Source organism: Erythrolamprus reginae, chromosome Z, assembly GCF_031021105.1.
Source record: "Erythrolamprus reginae isolate rEryReg1 chromosome Z, rEryReg1.hap1, whole genome shotgun sequence".
Lineage (NCBI taxonomy): Eukaryota > Metazoa > Chordata > Lepidosauria > Squamata > Dipsadidae > Erythrolamprus > Erythrolamprus reginae.
In genome coordinates this window covers 143871679-143894020 of record NC_091963.1, presented here as the reverse complement: position 1 = coordinate 143894020, position 22342 = coordinate 143871679, and the positions used below count along the sequence as shown (strand labels likewise).

Here is a 22342-nt window from a genome sequence, read left to right as displayed (position 1 = left end):
CCCCTTAGGGTATGTTCCACTTACTTTCACCACTGGCTCACACCAGGATGTTTCCTCATGCAATTTCACTTCTGTGCATGCTTAGTAGCACAATTCAGCCTGAAACACAGTTGAGGAGTGGATCAGCTGTGCTTCTGGCAAAGAAATAAAGGTCAGTATTAACCCGGTGGTGGGCAGGAGGTTTTTCTTTTCAAGCAGCAGAGGAACAGAAGCCATCCAAGCACTGAAAAATTTGCCAAAAATTCTCCCAAAAGATGGTGGTGCCCATCGACGGGTACCAATCTAACTGGATCCATGACACCATCATCACATCACCAGCGGGTCACTAATTGTTCGGGCGATCTGGTCCAAACCTACCTCTGAAGCCCCTTCATTGAACCACTCCCAGAGCAGTCCAGAGCTTCACCTGGAGCTCAGATAAATAATATGCCAGAGGCTGACCAGATTAGCTCAGGACCTAGGATCTGCATTTCCTCCTTTGCCTATAGAGCCAGTTATGATCTCTACATAGCCCCTACATGATCGCACAAGTGTTTGACAACAGCTAATAGAATACATGTTCTTGGACAGGAACAGGAAGCTCAAGTTCAAAGCTCAAAAGAAAGTATAATCCCAAACACACACTCTCAACTCAATTTTGACAGCTGCCAAAACCACATGTAGTTCTGCTTCATCAATAAACTATCTTTCCAATCAGCTCCCATGTTTCCAGTGTCTTTCTCCTAGCTTGGAACCAAACCAGATAGATATTTCTTCCCACAACCCTTTTTTCAAAGTTAGAGAAAAGTAACTTGGGTTTTTACAGGTGTTCTGCATGACAAAATTCCATACATTTGAGGTTCTCCTGCCAAAACTGGTGGATTGGGAGTGCTATTGTCCAAAACGTGGAGATGTTTTTCTGCCAAAGTTTGCTGTCATGTTTGGGTATTCTTATGCTGTACTCCCTCTGCACAATGCAAGAACCCAACTTTTCAAAGCCTAAGAGGGCTTGTTAAAGAATTCTAAGATTAACTTTACAGTTTTCAAAACTTTTGGTACCTTGACAACTTCCCTAGTGACCTAATTGCCATGAACTTCTGAGTTGAATCTTCAAAGCATGATGGTTCTCTTTGACCTCTCAATAACTGGCATGAATTATTACTGAGTTGCAATTATATTTAGCAGCTAATTACAAAGATGATGCAAAATAAATTTGATTTTATATTTCCCGTTCCATTTTTTTAGTGGGGCAGGAACATCTTAACAACAGATACTGAATAATTTTCTAGAAGTCATAGCATTGAAAAAGAACATAGAGAATAGAATAGAATTCTTTATTGGCCAAGTGTGATAGGACACGCAAGGAATTTGTCTTGGTGCATATGTTCTCAGTGTACCTAAAAGAAAATATAAATTTGTCAAGAATCATAAGGTACAACTTCCACGCTGATCGATTTTGATGCAAAAAAATCATCTCGCTGCCCATCTTATTTTGAGTTTACATGAATTTGGAATTAATTGAAGCATCAATCTGGCCATTGAAACAAAGGAAGATTTTATTATCATCACATCCTGGAAGGGACAAAGTTTTGAAGCCAATACCTCCGGGTTGCCTTAATTTATTTAAAGTGAACTCTGTGGCATCTCCTAAAACATTGTTTTGGCAATACTGAACCTAAATAATTTATTCAGAAATAAAATTCTCCTGATTGCTGCAAACACCAGCAAGGTATGTAAATGCTATTTTATTCAGTCTGGTAGAAATATATACTTAGTTGAATAAGTTGAATAGTTGAATTGCAAACGTCTTTTTTTTTTCAAAGCCAAAAACATAGGGAGTTTTTTTTCAGAGAAAGAAACTGAAGTTCTAATTTTGTGAAAAGTTATGCTGCTTCATTTAACTGTAGTTAGTTCTGGAAATGATGCATGATTATTTATTGTCTTTGCAGCCTCCTGCTGGTTTTCTGCACTTACACAAGATCCAATGCAGAAAAATAATTAATAACTTAGTGCCATGAAACTGTGCACCAGTTTAAACAAGTTCCTAGTCCATAGTTATGAAAAGATCATTTCCAAAAATGTGTGAAATTCATAAAATGCTCTCTTATGAACAACAGTGTCATAAATTCTGCAATGAGAAACTCAGCATCTCAACACATTTGGAGCAAATGATTTGCACAATAGCATTTGGTGCACAGAGAGAAAGAGAGAGAATGTACTTAGCACTAGTGATTTGCACTAAATTGTATGCACGTAATGTAAAGTATCTCCCTTTTAAACTAAATAGAATTGGAGGAAGGAAGGGAGGGGGGAGGGAGGGAAGGAAGGAAGGAAGGAAGGAAGGAAGGAAGGAAGGAAGGAAGGAAGGAAGGAAGGAAGGAAGGAAGATGTGATTGCGGTCAAGGTTTATAAAAAATACCTTGACCTCAATTACATATTCATAATTCCCAATTTATTTATTGGAATTTGTCAAACAGTAATGGGAACAAGAACAAGAAAATAAAAATAGGACAGGGATGACAGGCACATTAGTGCACTTATGCACACCACCCTCTCCTAACCACTTAAGTATGAAATAAGGTCCACAGAAATCAATTTGTGACTGAAACTGTGAAAATTTGTAGCTGAGGCAATTGAATCAGATAAGGCATTCTGGACTTTGACAACTTTGTTGCAGAAAACATTTTTATTTTTACATTAAAGTTTAGAACAATTTACATCGAGTTTAAAGCGGTTGTTTGCATGCCTATTATTGCGATTAAAACAGGAAATGTAATTTGCAGGAATAACATTACTACATATAATTTTGTATGCAATATCTAGGACTGAACCACAAGCAACACAGTTCTAAGTTATCCAAGTTATTCCTTGAGTCCAGTAGCTCAAGGAATTCTATTAATGGTTTTTAAGCAATGCTGTTACATTGAGCTTTGGAGCATAAATCATCAAAGATAAGTATATCCATGTCCTTAACAAAGTCAGGGTCATATGCTAGAGTCTGGACCAATGCCACCTTGCTTATACTTGAAATTCTGTTTACATTTACCAATATGTAAGACAGAGCATTTTTAAATTGAAATTTGAAGTTGCCAAATAGATGACCATTCAGACACATAATTGAGATCACTTTGCAAAACAACAGAATTCATAACAAAGAGGAATTGTTTTCTCTCGTGGTTTTGGAATTAGAGATCTAGAGAGAAACAGAACAGATACAATAAGAAAAAATGGCAATCCTAAATTATGGCAGATGTTTTAAGCACAATCATCAACAATTGCCAGTGTCTGGTGACTTTGAATGCATTGGTCAGAAATGACCATGGCCAAGGTTGAAAAATGCTGTTTTACATTGTAGTATATCATCCATATTTAAAAAGGGAATTTTCAAAAAATAATATTTGGACAGGGAAAGTAGGCACGCTGGTGCACTTATGCATGACCCTTATAGAGCTCTTAGGAATGGGGTGAGGTCAACAATAGACAGTCCAAGGTTAAATATTGGGGGATTTGGGGAAGAAATCACAGAGTCAGGTAGTGCATTCCAGGCTTTGACCATTCTGTTACTGAAGTCATATTTTCTGCAATCAAGTTTGGAGCGGCTTATCATAAATTTGTATCTATTGTGTGCTCATGTATTGTTGAGGTTGAAGCTGAAGTACTCATTGGCAGGTAGGCTGCTGTAGCAGATAATTTTATGTACAGCACTTAGGTCGGATTGAAGATGCCGAAGTTCTAAATTGTCTAAGCCCAAAATATCAAGTGTGGTGGCATAAGGTATTCTGTTGCGAGAAGAGGAATGGAGGACTCTTCTCATGAAATATCTCTGGACTCGTTTGATTGTTTTAATCTCTAATATGCAGTGCGGCTTCCAGACAGATGAGCTGTATTCCAGAATTGGTCTAGCAAAAGTTCCGTATGCCCTAGTTTGCAGTTCAATATTACCAGACAAGAAGCTATGCAAGGTTAGGTTAACATACATTATGTCTATGTTTTAAAAATGAAACTTTTGTGATAGATAATGCTGAAAATTTATCCACGGAATTTACCACATAGGAATTGCCCAACGTTTTCCCTGGTAGTTAAATCTCCTCCCTCCCTTCCTCCTTCCCTCTCTATTTGATAAAACATGTATTTCAATTTGCAAATTCATTAATATGGTAGGACCAAAATGTTGCAGGCAAGTATCACTCAAACTACAATTGTTTTTTCTTAACTCCCCCAATTGCAATCTGTGTTTTCACTTGTGAAGAATATATAGAAATTCCAGATATTTTTTCCTCTCCAAGATATAAAATAAATGAAAGAGATTTTGAGCAGAGTAATTGTAAAACTATTAAAGTTAATTATATGGAAGAAATAAGTTTGTCCTCTGACAGTCCATGTAGTCACTACATGAAAGTAGAGAATGTAAAATGAAAAACATAGTGGAGAATATATGGAAAACTAAGAATACAAGAGTTGGGGAAATGAGAAGGAAAATATTACATAAGTGGTATTACGCACCCGTTCAACTCGCATACTTTCAGCAGAATGGTAAGGGTATTTGTTGGCATGGGTGCCAATATAAAGGAGTGTTTATGCATATGTTTTGGGAATGCCCGGTAGTGCAGAATTTTTGGCAAAAAGTGCAAGGGGATATTAATAGGATGTTAAATATACGATGGATAATTACTAAGGAAATGGCAGTATTAGTTAAAAGTAATGCAATGGGAGAATTTAGAGAAATAAAACAAGCAGTGATAAAAAATGCTCAGGCGGTAATAGTCTTGGGTTGGAAGGATGCGACAAAATAGACAATGCAAAATTGGTACCGGTACATGGTGGATCACATTCAATTTGAGATTATGGATAAAAGGATGAATTTGGTTAATGAAACTGATTTGTGACAACTGATGGGATTATGGGACAAGGTAAGATGATATATGGCGAGTAGAATCCAAGACCAAGCTACAAGAAACAAATTGGAATCACTTTATAATAACGCCGGCTGACTCACCGGCCCCACGGCGATGTTGCTGAAGGGCCGGGCAGACTCGGACCCTTCAGATGGCGGCCGCCATCTTGTTTTCGGCCGAAATCTCGCGAGACGAGATTTCGGCCGGGAATGCCCTGCCCACGTGGCTGGGCATGACGTCAGGTCTGGGCGGGGCCTGCTGGCCCTATTTAAGGGGCAGCAGGCCGGGAAACAGCCTTTTCGCCCGGACCTGGTTGCCTGAGCAGACACTTGTTTGGTGCTGCTCGGCCGCCATTTTGAGTCTCCCTCGTGTTGCGGCCGCCATTTTGTGGCCTGCCGAGGGGGCGAAAAGTGCTCTGCTTACTTCTCTTCAAGACAACGTTTGAGGCCTTACTCCTTTCACTCGAGCGGTCTTCAGCGATCCCCCTCGGGCCCGAGGGGGACTGGTAACCTCCTCCCGGCTGGGAGGAGGGCGCGGTGGGGGGTGTTGGGTCTGGGCCCCGGTCTTGAGGGTTGGTGTTACCGGATTGCAGGCTTTTCAGGCCTGCCTGCGCAGGGAGGCTTGCTATCGTAGTAATACAAACCGTAAATACTGTCAATTATATATAATTGTAAGTTTTGTCCCTTAAAGGGGTTAAAGGGGTAGCAGGTGCTCCCAGGCCCTAGGTAGGGCCCTGTGGTTGGGGAGTTGGGCCTGCCACTCGTGCTGGGGGTTTCTCCTAGGAGGTTTTAGTGGCTTATTGCATACAAAGGGAAGAAGGGTGATGGCTCCCAAGAAAAGGCCCGCCACTGCTCCTATGGCTCCGCCAGCGGCGCGCCCCAGGAGGGCCCTTAGGCCTTCTGCCCGGGCCCGGGCCAGCAGGGAGGGGACGGCTGGGGTGGTCCCTGGACAGGGGGGGGTGGTCTCATTGCCTCCTGCCCCTCAACCTGATGTTTCTCCTGCTTTGTCTTGGGCCAGGGTGTTGGAGAGGCTCGATGAGCTCGAGCAGTGGAGGAGCGGCGCGGTCCCCGGAGCGTCCAGCGATCAAGTGCCCGCGGCGTTGGGGAGAGAGCCGGCGGCGGCCCAGGCTGGGCAGCCGGCTCCGTTCGGACGGCAGGCCCCTGCAGGGCCGATGGCGGCTTTTCCGGGCCCCACACCATTGGGCCCCCCGTGGATGTCTTCAACCCCGTACGGGGCAGGTGAGGCTGCACCACACACCACAACCCTGTCTTTTCTTCCTCCCCCCGCCCCGGGTTTTCCCCCGGCGGGGGTCGGGAGTGGGTCTAGCCTTTTGGGGTCCCTCGCGGGCACCTGCGGGCAGGTGTGGGCTCCGCCGGTTCCTCCTCCGGGGCCGCCGGCGGCCAGCGCTGCTCCGTTGTCTGGGACGGGTCCTGCGGGGACACCAGCGGTGCCAGGGGCAGGGGGGTGGGTTCCTCCGGCCCCTCCTGTCATGCCCCCGCTCCCGGTTTTCCCCTACCCCCATGGGGCGGGTGTTTTTGGTGTGGCGGCCAACTCGGTATGGGACCCCTTCGCTTGTATTAAAGCGGGGGCCATACCGTGCGGGCTGCCGTCCACCCCTCTAGGATGCCACCTTCACCCGTCGGTCAAGGAGGCTATTTGGCGGGGCGAATACGTCGATCTTTTTTCGCTTTTGAACCGCGAGGTTCCCAAGCAGGAGAAAGAGATTGTCCCGGGGGAGAAAACGAAGAAGACCAAGGTAACGAAATGCTTCAGCTCCTGGCTGTATGCCTTTCTTACCTATGGGTCGGTAGTGATCCAACGGCAGCCGGCTATGGCCTCTGCCATGTTTAAGTATATAGACTTAATTGCCAGGGCCCATTTTGAATATAAGGGCACCATCTGGCGCCATTATGATAAGGGTTTCCGCATGAGGATGTCTGTGGAGCCCAACTTGCCGTGGGATATGGTGGTCCCGGACCTGTGGTTCCGGGCCACGCATATGTCCGGGAAGGAAGGGTGTGAGCGCACGGATAGTGGGCACTTTATGGAGGAGGAGCCCGGCGCGGCTTCGCCGGCCAAGGCGACTCCTGGTGTGGCTGGCAAGGGGGCCTCGCCCGCTTGTCATGAGTTTGCTGCAAAAGGGGCGTGTTTTCGTCCCTTTTGTAAGTACAAGCATGCCTGCGGGAATTGTGGGGGGTCCCATGCAGCTTCAGTCTGTCCCCGCCCCAAGAAAGGGGCGGAGAAGAAGGGCGGGGGTCCAGGAAAACCTCCCCCACCAGCTGGGGGAAAAGGGGCCCAGCCCAATTAATGTTTCTGTACTTGAGGGTTGGTTGATCGACTACCACCCTCGCCCGAGAGCCGAGTTGCTCTTGAGGGGCTTCTCCGAGGGATTTAGGATCCCTTATGTGGGTATTAGGAGGGCCTTCATGTCCGACAACCTCAGGTCGGTTGTCGGACATGAAGACATTGTACGGGCTAAGATTCGAAAGGAGGTGGCTGAGGGCAGGGTCCTTGGGCCCTTCCCGGAGCCGCCCTTTCCGAATCTTCGTGTGTCCCCCTTAGGTGTGGTCCCCAAAAAGGCGAGTGGTGAATTTAGGTTGATTCACCATTTGTCTTTTCCAAAAGGGGAGTCAGTGAATGACTTCATTCCTGACGAGCTTTGTTCCGTCCGGTACGCATCCTTTGATGCGGCCGTGGCTATGGTTAGGGAGTGTGGGGTGGGAGCCCTTATGGGTAAATGCGACATTAAGTCGGCATTTCGGCTCCTCCCCATTCACCCAGGCGACTTCGAGCTGCTGGGCTTCCATTTCGAAGGTGGGTTTTATGTGGATAGGGCATTGCCGATGGGCTGCTCTATTTCCTGCTCCCTCTTTGAGAGCTTTAGTACCTTCCTCGAGTGGGTGCTCAGGGGGCGGAGTGGCCTGGGGTCTGTCGTTCATTACCTTGATGATTTCTTGATGGCCGGGCCTGCGCAATCGGAGCAATGCTTTGCTTTGATGCGGGACTTCGAAGCCCTTTGTGCTCAATTGGGGGTGCCTTTAGCCTCCGAGAAGACCGAAGGCCCTGCCACCAGGATTACCTTCCTGGGTATTGAATTGGATTCAGTGGAGCAATCTTCCAGATTGCCCCTGGGTAAGTTGATTAAGATCAGGTCCAAACTTGAGGCGGTCCTGGGCTGCAGGAAGGTTACTCTTCGGCAGCTCCAGGAGTTGGCTGGGATTCTTAATTTTGCCTGTCGGGTAGTGGTGCCTGGTAGGGCTTTTTCTCGCCGGTTGTATGATGCGATGAAGGGGCTGAGTTTGCCCCACCATCGTACCCGCTTATGTGCAGGGGTCAGGGCTGACCTCTGCGTGTGGCGGGAGTTTTTGGAACGTTTTAACGGGTTGTCGTTTTGGCGGCAGGAGCTTCTTTTGGAAGCGGAGCTGCAGCTGTGTTCCGACGCCGCAGGGACTTGCGGTTTTGGGGTAGTGTTAGGTGACCAGTGGTGCTGGTCGGCATGGCCTCCGGAATGGAGTGCCTGTCCATTGGTTAAGGACTTAACCTTTTTGGAGCTTTTCCCCTTAATAGTGGCCTTAGAGCTCTGGGGGGAGCAGTTCAGGGATAAGACTGTGCATTTTTGGTGTGACAATCTAGCGGTTGTCCATGTTGTGAACGCCCTGTCCTCTAAGAGTGACAGGGTGATGCGGCTTGTCCGCCATTTTGTGCACAGGTCCTTGTCTTTGAACGCCTTGTTTTTGGCTAGGCACGTCCCTGGTTTAGATAACGGGGTGACTGACGCCTTGTCCCGTGGTCAGTTGTCCAGGTTTCGGACCCTGGCCCCGTGGGCCCGAGAGTCGCCGGAGGTGTTTCCAGCCCACCTGTGGAGCCTGGGCGGGCTCTCGAGAGCTGGAGAGACGAGGCCTCCAGGGCGATCGCCTTATCGGTAGCTCCTAGTACCCTGCGAGCTTATCAGCGTGCAGGTAAGGAGTTTGGGGATTTCAGGCTGGGTAAGGGTTACCCCCATTGCTGGCCTGCCCCGGTTGAGCACCTAGCTGAATTCTGTGTCCTGCTGAAGGGGCGTGGCCTTTCAGTGAGGACTATCAGGGCTAGGTTAGCCGGCCTCGCCTTTCTGTCCAAGGCGGGGGGGTTTGGTGATTTTACGGGTGATTTTCGCATCCGGAGGATGCTGGAAGGTTGGGTGAGGGAGCGACAGGGGTTTCCCGCTGACGCTCGTCGGGCCCTGACGGTTCAGCAGCTGTCTCTGATTAATCAGACATTTGGCAGTCTGTGCGCCTCTCCTTACGAGGCTCGGCTGTTCAGGGCAGCGACTTGCGTTATGTTTTTCGGGGCCCTCAGGGTCAGCGAGGCAATGGCCTCCTCGCAGTCTGACTTGTCGCTCCGCGCCTTCCAGCTCGCTGATCTGTCCTTTAGACAGGGGGGTGTCTCTCTTTTGGTGAGACACTCCAAGACAGATCAGTTACACAGAGGGGTTAGACTTGAACTTAGTGCAGCCACCGATAAGTCTGTTTGCCCGGTGGCTGCTTTGCAGCAATTTTGTGTTTTGCGTGGGTCAGGGCGTGGGTACCTTTTTATACACCAGGATGGTTCCCCCCTGACCCGGTATCAATTCTGGGCGATAGTGTCTAAGGCTATGTCTCAGGTAGGCATGGATCCCGCCGGCTATGGAACGCATTCGTTCCGTATCGGCGCCGCCACTAGCGCGGCACTTTCTGGTCTCCCGGCCCAACGGATTCAGGAGATCGGCCGCTGGCGGTCAGCGGCATATTTGGGTTATGTCAGGCCCGCTGAGGATCCGGGGCAGGGTTTAGGCTAGGTAACCTCTCTGTGTGTGTCCTCTTCCAGGTTCCCAGTCCAGGCAGAAACCGACGGCGCTGCTGTGTGGCCACAGCATGGTCTTCTGGGCCGGCCGCTCAGCAGCCAGAAGTGCCATCGGGACCCAGCTGTCGTTGGGACGGTGGGTCAATGTTGTGTGGATGGGCCGGAGGGGCATGCGGTGGGAGGGCCTCCTACCGACGCTGCTGGGTACGCAGCATCTCAGGGCGGTACCCGGCGCTGCTGGGCGGGCGGCTACCCAGGGTCGCGCCCAGATGGGACTGGGTGGTCGGCAGCCCATAGCCGCACCCAGATGGCTGGTCTTGCACCTCGGTGGCAATGACCTATGCCTGCTTGGCGGTCTACCGTTGATCGTCCAGGCGCGCGAAGACCTGCGGCGGCTTCGCACGGTATGGCCCACCACGCAAGTGGTGTGGTCAGAGATCCTCCCACGGATCGTTTGGAGGGACGCCATTTCCCTTAGGGCCATCCACCGGGTTAGACGTAGGGTGAATAAGGCCGTGGGAAAGACCGTCAAAGAATTAGGGGGGATTGTAGTTGCCCATCCCCTCATCACTGTAGATCGGCCGTGGCTTTACCGGGCCGATGGCGTTCACCTGTCAGAACAGGGGAACGCCATTTTCTTACAGGACCTGCAGAGGTCTCTGCGTGAGCTGGCGCAGATAGAGGGGGGAGTCGGGGGGCCAAGATAGAGATCTGACCCCCGCTCCGTGGCAGGTTAGGGGCGGAAATCTGGGTGGTTTCAGCAACTGCGCGTTCTCCCTTGGGCATCTTTGGGGATGATTGACAGGTTCTCTCCAAGACCATGGTGGGTGCTACCTGCGCACTTGGGGGGAACCTGTCTTTGGGTCCCGCTATTGAAGTCCCAGGGTAGGGGTGAGCCGGCGGGACCCCCCTCATGCGAGTGTATGGCAGGGTCTCAGGTGAGGGAGAGGTCCCTCACCTGGACCAGCATCGATTACGCCCATAGTTGCCCAGGAATGTTGACCTTTTACGTCATTTCCGCCCCGGAAGTATTTGTTTGACCCTGCAGGTCCATTTGGTTCCGGGTCATAGTTAAGTATGTTGATTATGCAAATTTATGCTAATTCATGCTAATTTAATTAATAAATTATGCAAATTTATTATAATAAAAATGACCCAAGTTTAAATCCAGCTCTTGTGTCCGAGTCGTTACTCCGTCTCTTCTGCAATAACGCCGGCTGACTCACCGGCCCCACGGCGATGTTGCTGAAGGGCCGGGCAGACTCGGACCCTTCAGATGGCGGCCGCCATCTTGTTTTCGGCCGAAATCTCGCGAGACGAGATTTCGGCCGGGAATGCCCTGCCCACGTGGCTGGGCATGACGTCAGGTCTGGGCGGGGCCTGCTGGCCCTATTTAAGGGGCAGCAGGCCGGGAAACAGCCTTTTCGCCCGGACCTGGTTGCCTGAGCAGACACCCACCCGCCCTTCCCTATTTTGCAGTGTGCCTAGGGGTCGCCTGCGGGGGCCGAATGGGAATTTTTTGCAGCTTCGCCCATTAGGCCAGGCTGTTTTTTCGCCCATTCCACACTGGGGAGATGGATGTGCGGTTAGGGGGTGTTTGCATTTAATTAGGTTAATTGGCTTACCTCTGGTCATTGGGTAGGCAGGTTAGGGGCGGAAATCTGGGTGGTTTCAGCAACTGCGCGTTCTCCCTTGGGCATCTTTGGGGATGATTGACAGGTTCTCTCCAAGACCATGGTGGGTGCTACCTGCGCACTTGGGGGGAACCTGTCTTTGGGTCCCGCTATTGAAGTCCCAGGGTAGGGGTGAGCCGGCGGGACCCCCCTCATGCGAGTGTATGGCAGGGTCTCAGGTGAGGGAGAGGTCCCTCACCTGGACCAGCATCGATTACGCCCATAGTTGCCCAGGAATGTTGACCTTTTACGTCATTTCCGCCCCGGAAGTATTTGTTTGACCCTGCAGGTCCATTTGGTTCCGGGTCATAGTTAAGTATGTTGATTATGCAAATTTATGCTAATTCATGCTAATTTAATTAATAAATTATGCAAATTTATTATAATAAAAATGACCCAAGTTTAAATCCAGCTCTTGTGTCCGAGTCGTTACTCCGTCTCTTCTGCAATATGTAAATAGATACTTTGCTCTTGGGTTAAAATGGTTTATACAAGAAACACCCCCGATTTGATGGTGGGGTATGAATGTTTGTCTGGTGGTGGGCACAATTCACAAAGCATTTGTTTTATGTTGTGTGGATGTTTACATTGTAAAAAATCAATAAAAATATTTTTTTTAAAAGATAAGGTAATTGTGGAACACCAGACAATATCTAATGTGAAGCTCATCTGAAAATCTATAAGAATCTGGATGAACTATTTAAAATTGCAGCAGAATTATTCTTGACAATCTGCTAGTATTAGTAGTAGTATTGGTAGTATTATTAGTACATATATCTTTTATTCATTAAACCTGAAACTCAGTCAACTGAACATTTTAAAAAGTGTCCCAAATACCACTGACTGGTGCTAATGGTTTATATTGGTTGCTGCCAGTGCCCTAGGTATCAACTAAGTATCTTAAAATATATAATGTTCTGAGTAGCATAGGGTTTTTTGCAATTCCTTTGATGTTATTTCAGAAAGCTGCAATTTCTTGATGTGTTTTATGAAATTCTTGGACATGGTACCAAATTCCCCCCCCCCCCCGATGACAATGGGTATCACTGTTACATATCTCATCCATAGCTGTATAGTTTTGATGAATAGGTCTCAATATTTCATAATTTCTTCCAGTTCTTTTTCTTTGACTCTGGTATCAAAGAAGAGCCTTCTCTGTGGTTGCCCCCGGCCCTCTGGAACCAACTCCCCGCAAAGATTAGAATTGCCCCCACCCTCCTTGCCTTCCGTAAGCTGCTTAAAACCCACCTCTGCCATCAGGCATGGGGGAATTGGGACCCTCTTCCCCCTAGGCCTTTACAATTCTATGCATGGTATGTATGTATGTATGTTTGGGGGTTTTTTTATATACTGTATATATTAATGGGTTTTTAATTGTTTCTAACATCAGACTACTATTGTACACTGCTTTATTGTTGCTGTTAGCCACCCCGAGTCTCCGGAGAGGGGCAGCATACAAATCCAATAAATAAATAAATCTGTTGTACAGTGATATCAATAAACTGTATTCTTCAGCCCACAACAACAAGGATATCTGGCGTGTTGTGTTTGAAATGATGACCTGTCTGTATTCGAAAGTCCCACAAGATCTTCACAGTCTCATTTTCAATAAGGATTACTGTCAGTGGAATTAATGTGATATTGAACAGTAGTAGTGAAAGTGAGTCCTCCTGGAAGATTCCTTGTCTGATGTTGACTTCACCAATGTTCTCCCCATTAGCTGTTTGAACTGTTTTCCATTTTTGCATATTTTCTTTCAAAAACGTACAGATTTTTTTTTCTGATTCCAAAGTTTTCCAGAGAGGTATTAATCCAGCTGTGCGGTAAAGAGTCAAATGCCTTCTTGTAGTCAATCCACACCATATTTAAATTAATTTTTCTTCGTTTTGCAATTTTTAGTATCATTTTGTCAATGAGCAGCTAATCTTCTGTTCCTCTTGATTTTTTATAATTTCCTTTTTCTCCTACTGGATACAAGCGGTTTTCCACCAGATGATTGAATCATGAATTTGCCAGGATTCATGTAAAAAGTTTGAAAGTTATGGCAGACAAGTATTTGGGCAATAGTTGCCTGGTTCTATGCTCTTGTCTGGATCTTTCATTATCAAGTATATTTGGCCAGCTGTTAACCATTCTTCACTTGTTGCATTTTGAAGCATTTTATCAAATTCAGTGCCATACAATGTTGGAGGCTGGTCAGGTGTTTTAACCAGTACAAATGAAATTTGTACAGGCCAGGTACATTCCGGTTCTTAACCTTCTTTGCTTGTTTTGCAACCATGCCAGTTTGCAACCCTGTCAGTTTGCAGTTTATTATACAATTTTCCATTTTGTTTTGGGTTGTTTGTTGAATATCTTTGACCCAGAAGGCAGCTTTGTTGTATTCCACTGGATTTTCCCACATTTTTTCCCCAAAAGTTCAAAGTTTTTTCTTTACATAGTGAACATTAATTTGGACTGTTTGAATTAGTTTTTAGTCATTAGTTTGAATCTGTTATTTATTATTTTATTTTATTTATTCATTCATTTGTCCAATAAACAAATACATAGGAAGAAAAATAGACATGTAGTAATATATATAACGGTAAAGTGAACTTAGAGGAGAGGATATATGAAAGAAAGAAAATATATATGATAAGTGAGAGAAAGGAGAGACAATTGGACAGGGGATGAAAGGCACACCAGTGCACTTATGTACGCCCCTTACTGGCCTCTTAGGAACCTGGAGAGGTCAATCGTGGAGAGTCTAAGGGAGAAATGTTGGGGGTTAGGGGTTGACACAATTGAGTCCGGTAATGAGTTCCACGCTTCGATAACTCGATTGTTGAAATCATATTTTTTACAGTCAAGTTTGGAGCGGTTCATATTAAGTTTGAATCTGTTGCGTGCTCTTGTGTTGTTGCGGTTGAAGCTGAAGTAGTCATTGACTGGTAGAACATTGCAGCATATGATCTTGTGGGCAATACTCAAATCGTGTTTTAGGCGCCGTAGTTCTAGGCTTTCTAGGCCCAGGATTGTTAGTCTATTTTTGTAGGATATTCTGTTTCGAGTGGAGGAGTGAAGGGCTCTTCTGGTGAAATATCTTTGGACATTTTCAAGGGTGTTGATGTCTGAGATGTGGTATGGGTTCCAGACAGATGAGCAGTAGTCTAGGATGGGTCTGGCAAAAGTTTTGTAGGCTCTTGTGAGTAGTGTGAGATTGCCTGAGCAGAAGCTGCGTAGGATCAGGTTAACCACCCTAGAAGCTTTTTTGGCGATATTCTATTATAATATTATTATTATTCTTTCCTTCCTACTTTCTCCACAGAAAACCATGCCAGCAGCGAACACTACGGAAGTGACCACATTCATCTTATCTGGACTCACCACCAACCATAACACCGAACTGGTGCTTTTCGTCCTTTTCATTGCCATTTACACTTTGATCCTGGTAGGCAATATTCTCATTGTCATCACCATCATCTTCGACAGCCAGCTGCACAGCCCCATGTACTTCTTCCTCAGCAATCTCTCCTTTATCGACGTCTGCCACTCCTCGGTAGTCATGCCCAAAATGCTAGCAGACTTCCTGACGGAGTCCAAAAGCATCTCCTTCGGAGAATGCATTGCGCAGATGTTCTTCCTCCACCTGTTTGCCTGCACGGAGATCTTCCTTCTCACCATCATGGCCTACGATCGCTATGCTGCCATATGTCACCCGCTGCATTACACAAGCATCATGAGCCACCGGGTCTGCCTCAGCTTGGCGGTGGGCATGTGGCTAGGAGGCCTCATCCACTCCATTGCTTTGACAGCCTTGACTCTCAGCGTGCCCTACTGTGGCCCCAACTCCATTGACAACTTCTTTTGTGACGTCCCTCTAGTCATCAAACTCGCGTGCGCCGACACCTACGTTTTTGAGGTCCTCATCGTCTCCAATTCAGGACTGATTTCCGTGGTTTGCTTCATCGTTTTGATCATCTCCTATGTGGTCATCCTCGTCTCCTTGAGAAACCGCTTCTCTGAAGGAAGGCGCAAGGCTCTGTCTACCTGTGCTGCTCACCTAACCGTCGTGACCTTCTTCTTGGGCCACTGTATCTTCATCTACCTCAGGCCGGCCAAGAGTTTGGCAGCAGATAAGGTTGTCTCCATCTTCTTCACAGCTGTGACACCCCTACTCAACCCAGTGATCTACACATTGCGTAATGAGGACATGTTAAGTGCCTTGCATAAACTCCGTGGCCGGCAAGTCCATGCGGGAGCCAAGGGAATTCATTAAGAAGACTAAAATATTTCAAGACTCGGCATTATGTCTTTCCAATAATTTGATAATCAATAGAAATAGTGAGGTGTCTACCCCAGGCAAGGAAGCACATTTCTGATCTGATCTTACCTCCAATATGGTTGTTTGTTTGTTTGTTTGTTTGTTTGTTTGCTTGCTTGCTTGCTTGCTTGCTTGCTTGCTTGCTTGCTTGCTTGCTTGCTTGCTTGCTTGCTTGCTTGCTTGCTTGCTTGCTTGCTTGCTTGCTTGCTTGCTTGCTTGCTTGCTTGCTTGCTTGCTTAATTAAATGATTGATTGATTGATTGATTGATTTTTTTTATGCCGCCCTTCTCCATAGACTCAGGGCAGCTTACAACATGTTAGTAATAGCACTTTTTAACAGGGCCAGCCTATTGCCCCCTGCTGCATTTCTTAGTGACATTAGTGAGTCCCTTAACTACCACCAGCCCAAAAGTTGCAAAATGAGATTGGTCATGTGGGTGACCAATTTTACAATTGACCCAACTTACGAATCTAGTAGAAGACTCCATTACGGCCATAAGACTATTAGTACTGTTCTCTCCTCCTCCCTGCAAACTACAGGTAGTCCTCAACTTACAACCGTTCATTAAGTGACCAAGTGCTGCAAAAAGTTTCTTATGATCATTTTTCTTTTTTTTTAAATACTTTTTATTGAAATATTTGTATTAAAAACAAAACATATAGACGTTTGAAACAAACATTATAACATATACATATACACAAAAACAAGGAAAAAAGGAAAAAAGAAAGAAAGAAAGAAAGAAAAAAGAATCAATCAATAAATCAATCAGTTTATACATATCCATTAAATACAATGGATAATTAGTCTTTTTAACGGCTTTTACAAACAATGACATTTTGGAAAAAAATTAATTTTGGTTATTTAGTTCATTTACATATTTGATACGCTTTCAACTGCCTTTGATCAATCAAGAATACAATAACACATTTCATATGCATCCAATTATTCATATTTTAACTTTAAACTTTTATAACTTAAGTAATTTCATCCTTTTTGTTTTATATTTAACTCATGTTTGTGTCTCAGTTTTGTTTTCTCATTTCTAACCACTCATAAAAGTTGTTCCAAATTTTGTAATATTCTGAGTCTTCCTTATTATTTATTTAATGCATCAGCATATCTGCTTCAGCTCACTCCAAAATTTTCTTTATTAATACAAAATCATCTGGTAACTCTCTATGTTGCCAAAATTGTGCAATTGAAATTCTAGCTGCTGTTAATAGTTACTAAGTGAATGGTCACAAACCAAGGACTACAGTGGCAGCGCTAATTGTTTGGCATCATTTATTTACTTATTACAGTTATTTAATAACTAAACCAATTATCACAATGTGGGAAGCTGCCACCCCTCCTAGAAGAACAAAATATTTTGAGGAATATTAAAAAGAGCAGATCATTATATTTTCCCAAAGAGAGAAATGGAGAAACTGGGGGCGAGGGAGGGAAGGAGGGAGAAAAGGAAAGGGAGGAAGGAAAGAAGGAAGGAAGAAGGGGGAAGAAAAGAAGGGAGATGGAGGGGAAGAGAGAAAGAAAGAAGGGAGGGGGAGGGAGGGAGGGGAAAAGGAAAGAATGGAAGGAGGGAGGGAAAGGAAAGAGGGAGGGGAGGAAGAGAGGGAAAGAGGGGGAGGAAGAGAGGGAGGGAGGAGGGAGGCAGGGAAGGGATGGAGAGAGGGAGGGAGGGAAAGAAGGAAGGAGTGAGGAAGGAAGGAAGGAAAGGAAGGGAGAGGTGGAAGGAGGGAGGGAGGAAAGGAAGGGAAGAAGGGAGAAAATGAAAGGGAGGAAGGAAAGAAGGAAGGAAGAAGGGGGAAGGAAAGGAGGAAGATGGAGGGGAAGAGAGAAAGAAAGAAAGAAGGAAGGGGGAGGGAGGGAGGGAGGGGAAAAGGAAAGAATGGAAGGAGGGAGGGAAAGGAAAGAGGGAGGGAAGGAAGAGAGGGAGAGAGGGGGAGGGAGGGAGGAGGGAGGCAGGGAATGGATGGAGAGAGGGAAGGAGGGAAAGAAGGAAGGAGCGAGGAAGGAAGGAAGGAAGGAAAGGAAGGGAGAGGTGGAAGGAGGGAGGGAGGAAAGGGAGAGGAGGGAGGAAAGGAAAGAAGGAAGGAAGGATGAAAGAAAGAGAGGGAGATGGAGGGAGGGAGGAAAAAAGGAAAGGAGAGAAGGGAGGTCAGGAAGGAGGGAGGGAGGCGAAGGGAAGCAGAGGAAGGGAGGGAAGGAAAGAAGATAGGTAGGGAGCCCAGAGTAGAGGGAGAGACAGAGAGAGTGGGAAAGGAGGGAGGGAGGGGAGCAAGAGAGGGGAAAAGGAAAGGAAGGAGAGAGGGAACCGATACAATGAAAAAAATGTCAGTCCTAAATTATAATTGTGGGGGGGGGGGGTTACTGTGAACATCAACAATTGGCAATCAGCCTTTGGAGCATTAGTGAGAAATAAGGAAATCTATTATCTTTTCATTACCAAGCTTTCTTTATTAAAATTATCCTGAAGTAGACATGATCGAAACATTTAAATATGTTAAAGGGTTAATTAAGGTCCAGGAGGGAAGTGTTTTTAATAGGAAAGTGAACACAAGAACAAGGGGACACAATCTGAAGTTAGTTGAGGGAAAGATCAAAAGCAACATGAGAAAATATTATTTTACTGAAAGAGTAGTAGATCCTTGGAACAAACTTCCAGCAGACGTGGTTGATAAATCCACAGGAACTGAATTTAAACATGCCTGGGATAAACATATATCCATCCTAAGATAAAATACAGAAAATAGTATAAGGGCAGACTAGATGGACCAGGAGGTCTTTTTCTGCCGTCAGTCTTCTATCTAGTAACGCGTTATATATTTCCTTTTTCACATTTATGCCGGGATTAATGCAACTATTATATGATTATAATATATTCAAAATATGCACACACATGTCTACATTTGGTCTTAGACTTTTTTTTAAATTCTCTAGCAAGCAATTTGGGGATTTTATACTGGGCAGCACATTCCTCAAATAGATAAATGTGATGAGGTGAGGATTGAGCCGGGGTGGCGCAGCAGGTAGAGTGCTGTACTGCAGGCCACCGAAGCTGACTTATAGATCTGAAGGTCAGCAGTTCAAATCTCATCACCGGCTCAAGGTTGACTCACCTTCCAATCTTCTGAGGTGGGTAAAATGAGGATCAATATACCAGGGTGATCCAACAGAAAAAATATATATAGCCGCTCCCTAGTACAAAGCTGAAGGGATCAGATCTGGTGGCCTAGAGGTTAATTATCTGCCTTACAAGGCAGAAGCCCCAGGATCAAATCCCAGTAAGGGTATAGCTAGCTGATGAGGCCAGTACAAGGTCAAAATAGTGCTGTCCTAGTCTCCCTTAATTTTAAATATTCAGCAATAAATATGTGATACATACAGAACATAGTTTGTTGGCTATGAATAAATTAACTGCCTTGAAATAGGCCTAGAGGCAAAAAGGAGCTGTGACCTTCCTTCAATATACCAGGGTGATCCAACAGAAAAAAAACATATAGCCCCTCCCTGGTACAAAGCTGAAGGCATCTGATCTGGTGGCTTAGAGGTTAATTCTCTGCCTTACAAGGCAGAGGCCCCAGGATCAAATCCCAGTAAGGGTATGGCTAGCTGATGAGGCCAGAACAAGGCTGAAATAGCGCTGTCCTAGTCTCCCTTAATTTTAAATATTCAGCAAAAAATATGTGATACATATATGTGTGTGTGTATATATATACCTATCACATATTTTTGCTGAATATATTTTTTGCTGAATATTTAAAATTATTGTTTTGCTAATAATGAGGGAAGGAGGGACAAAAAATCGACAAAAACTCAACAAAAAAACCAAACACACACACACACACACCTTTGTTTTCTCCTATTTCTTGTCAAGCTAGCCAACTCATCCCCTTGTAAAAAAAATCTTCTTCCGGAGCCAGATTTTCCGTATACACTTCTTCACCTCTTCATTCCTCAGGGTGTAGATCACAGGATTGAGGAGAGGAGTAACCATGGTGTAGAAGACAGCGACCAGTTTGTCTGAGGAGAAGTTGGAAGCCGGCCGGCTGTAAAGGACAATGCATGGCCCCAGGAACAAAACCACCACCAGTAAATGAGCGCTACATGTAGAGAAAGCTTTGCGACGGCCTTCCGCTGTCCGTCTTCTCAGTGAGAACAGGATGATAACATAGGAAGTGACCAAGGCCAAGAAGCAGACCAAGGAGATCATGCCACTGTTTGATACAATGAGAACGCCGGTAAAATACGTATCTGTACAAGCCAACCCAATAACAGGTGGGACATCACAGAAAAAGCTGTCTATGACATTTGGGCCACAGTAAGGGAGGCGAATGGTGAGAACCGTCTGGACCAGGGAGTGGACAGTGGCTCCCACCCACAAACCACCCACCAAGGATGCGCAAATCTTCAGGTTGACATATTTCGCATAGTGCAGTGGGTAGCAGATGGCAACGCAACGGTCATAAGCCATGATGGTCAGGAGGAAGATCTCGGCACAGGCACAGATGTGGAGGAAGAAGAGTTGGGCTACACATCCCCCGAAGGAGATGACCTTCTGGGAGAGGAAGGTGTCAAGCAGCATCTTGGGTGTCGTGACAGAGGAATGGCAGATGTCTATGAAGGAGAGGTTCCCCAAAAAGAAGTACATGGGGGTGTGGAGGCAGCGGTCCCAAGCCACCGTCACTATGATGAGGACATTCCCTATTAAAATAAGCAGGTAGGTGATGAAAAAAATGACAAATAAAGCCAGCTCCAGACTCCGGATATTAGTCAGTCCCAAGAACACAAAATGCGTCACTGTCTGGTTGAACTCTGACCCTACCGTGGGATAGATTGAAGTCCGCACCTTCAACCTAAGTAGAGAGAAATATTATTTATTATTATTATTATTATTATTATTATTATTATTATTATTATTTATTTATTTATTTATTTATTTATTAGATTTGTATGCCGCACCTCTCCGCAGACTCGGGGCGGCTCACACAACAGTGATAAAAACAATATATAATGACAAATCTAATAATTAGAATCTAAAATAACAGTTGCACATTTAAAAATCTAAAAGCAAGGAACCCCAATATAAAAACATACATAAAATATTTACCCAAACGCCTGCTTGCTTGCAGGTACTACTTTTCCTCCCTCTATCTCTCTCTTCTTTCTTCTCTCTTTTTTTCCTCCCTTTTCTCCCTTTCTATCCCTTCTCTTTCCACATTACTGTTGGATTATCAAATATTACAGCTATAAGATTATTTAAATAAGAATTCTGAATGCGAAATATTTACATATGGACAAATATTTGAAATGTATATACAATAATATATATAAGCTGTGATATAACAATACTGTTTACCCCACTCCCCTCCCACTTCTCTTTTTTGTACTCACATCTCCCTTTCCCCCTGTTTTATTCCTTTTTGTATAAATCAATAAAGTATTTTTTTTTAAAAAAAAAATTTACTTCAGAATGTCTCCGAATTAGTGGTGGAATTGCAAATATTTTCCTACTGGTTCTATGAGTGTGCCTTGTGTGCGCGCGCAACACTCAAAGACCGCCGTTGTTGTCAGCACTGGTGAGGTGAGTGAATCAGCTGAGGTAAAAATAAAGGGAATATAGGACAGTGAACGGCAGGGGTGGGAGGGCGGAGCCAACCGCTATTTGCCGGTTCTCCAAACTATTCAAAATTTCCACTACCAATTCAACCAAACTGGTCGGAATTGGCTGAATACCACCTCTGCTCCAAATCTACAAACATAGAAATACATATCAATAAACCATTCCTCAAAATGAATATATACCCTGAAATCACTTCCTTACTTCAGTAGCAGACAGGATATATCATAAGGAAATAATATGATGTTACAGTCTTCACTCAAGTTCGGAAAACGTTAACTAGAATATGGTTGGTTTCTTCCTTTGTGTGGAGCCATTTGTCACCAATCGAATCTGTCGAATTGTTTTGTCTTTATGTCTTGGTTTACTGTCAAAGCATACGATTACTGCCTAGGTAATTTGCCATGTTTTAATTGTCAATCGTAATTATTTGTTTCTTATGTATTTATTGTATATTTGTAAATAAAATTCTTATATATATATTAAAAAAAGAATCTGTCATTAATACAATTAAGCAAGTACAGTGGTATTTCACAAGAAGAGTCCTCCACTGCTCACAATATATATCTAATGTGCTTCTGTCCTTCATTAGTTTCCACCCATTGCTTCTTGTTCTATGCTCGGGTGCTTTAGAGAACAGGTTGACTCCCTCTTCTTTGTGGCAACTCCGCTGTCATATCTCCCCTACTCTTTCTTTTCACCAAACTAGACATCCCCAATTCCAATAACTGTTCTTCATATGTTTTAGTCTTCAGTCCTCTAATCATCTTCGTTAGAAACATAGAAACATAGAAAATTGTCGGCAGAAAAAGACCTCATGGTCCATCTAGTCTGCCCTTATACTATTTCCTGTATTTTATCTTAGGATGGGTATTTGTTTGTCCCAGGCATGTTTAAATTCAGTTACTGTGGATTTATCTACCACGTCTGCTGGAAGTTTGTTCCGAGGATCTACTACTCTTTCAGTAAAATAATATTTTCTCATGTTGCTTCTGATCTTTCCCACAACTAACCTCAGATTGTGCCCCCTTGTTCTTGTGTTCACTTTCCTAT

At 45.1% G+C, this 22342-nt stretch overlaps 2 protein-coding genes across 2 annotated transcripts; one reads left to right on the top strand and one right to left on the bottom strand.

Moving 5' to 3' along the window:
* Positions 1-9703: 9703 nt before the first annotated feature.
* LOC139154256 (olfactory receptor 4E2-like) lies at positions 9704-22056 on the bottom strand (the record flags this gene model as incomplete). Its single annotated transcript, XM_070728683.1, has 3 exons — positions 21978-22056; positions 19581-20490; positions 9704-9728 (listed from the first exon to the last, which is right to left on the bottom strand). Coding segments are annotated over exons 1-3 (1014 nt in total), but the record flags the coding sequence as incomplete, so codon positions are not given.
* On the top strand, positions 14679-15623 carry LOC139153139 (olfactory receptor 4E1-like). Its single transcript, XM_070726740.1, has one exon. The coding sequence runs from the start codon at positions 14679-14681 to the stop codon at positions 15621-15623; it is 945 nt and encodes a 314-aa protein (XP_070582841.1).
* Positions 22057-22342: the final 286 nt, after the last annotated feature.

Excerpts from the sequence above, each read along its gene's own strand:
- LOC139153139 (XM_070726740.1), top strand. The coding sequence starts at position 14,679 with ATGCCAGCAGCGAACACTACGGAAGTGACCACATTCATCTTATCTGGA.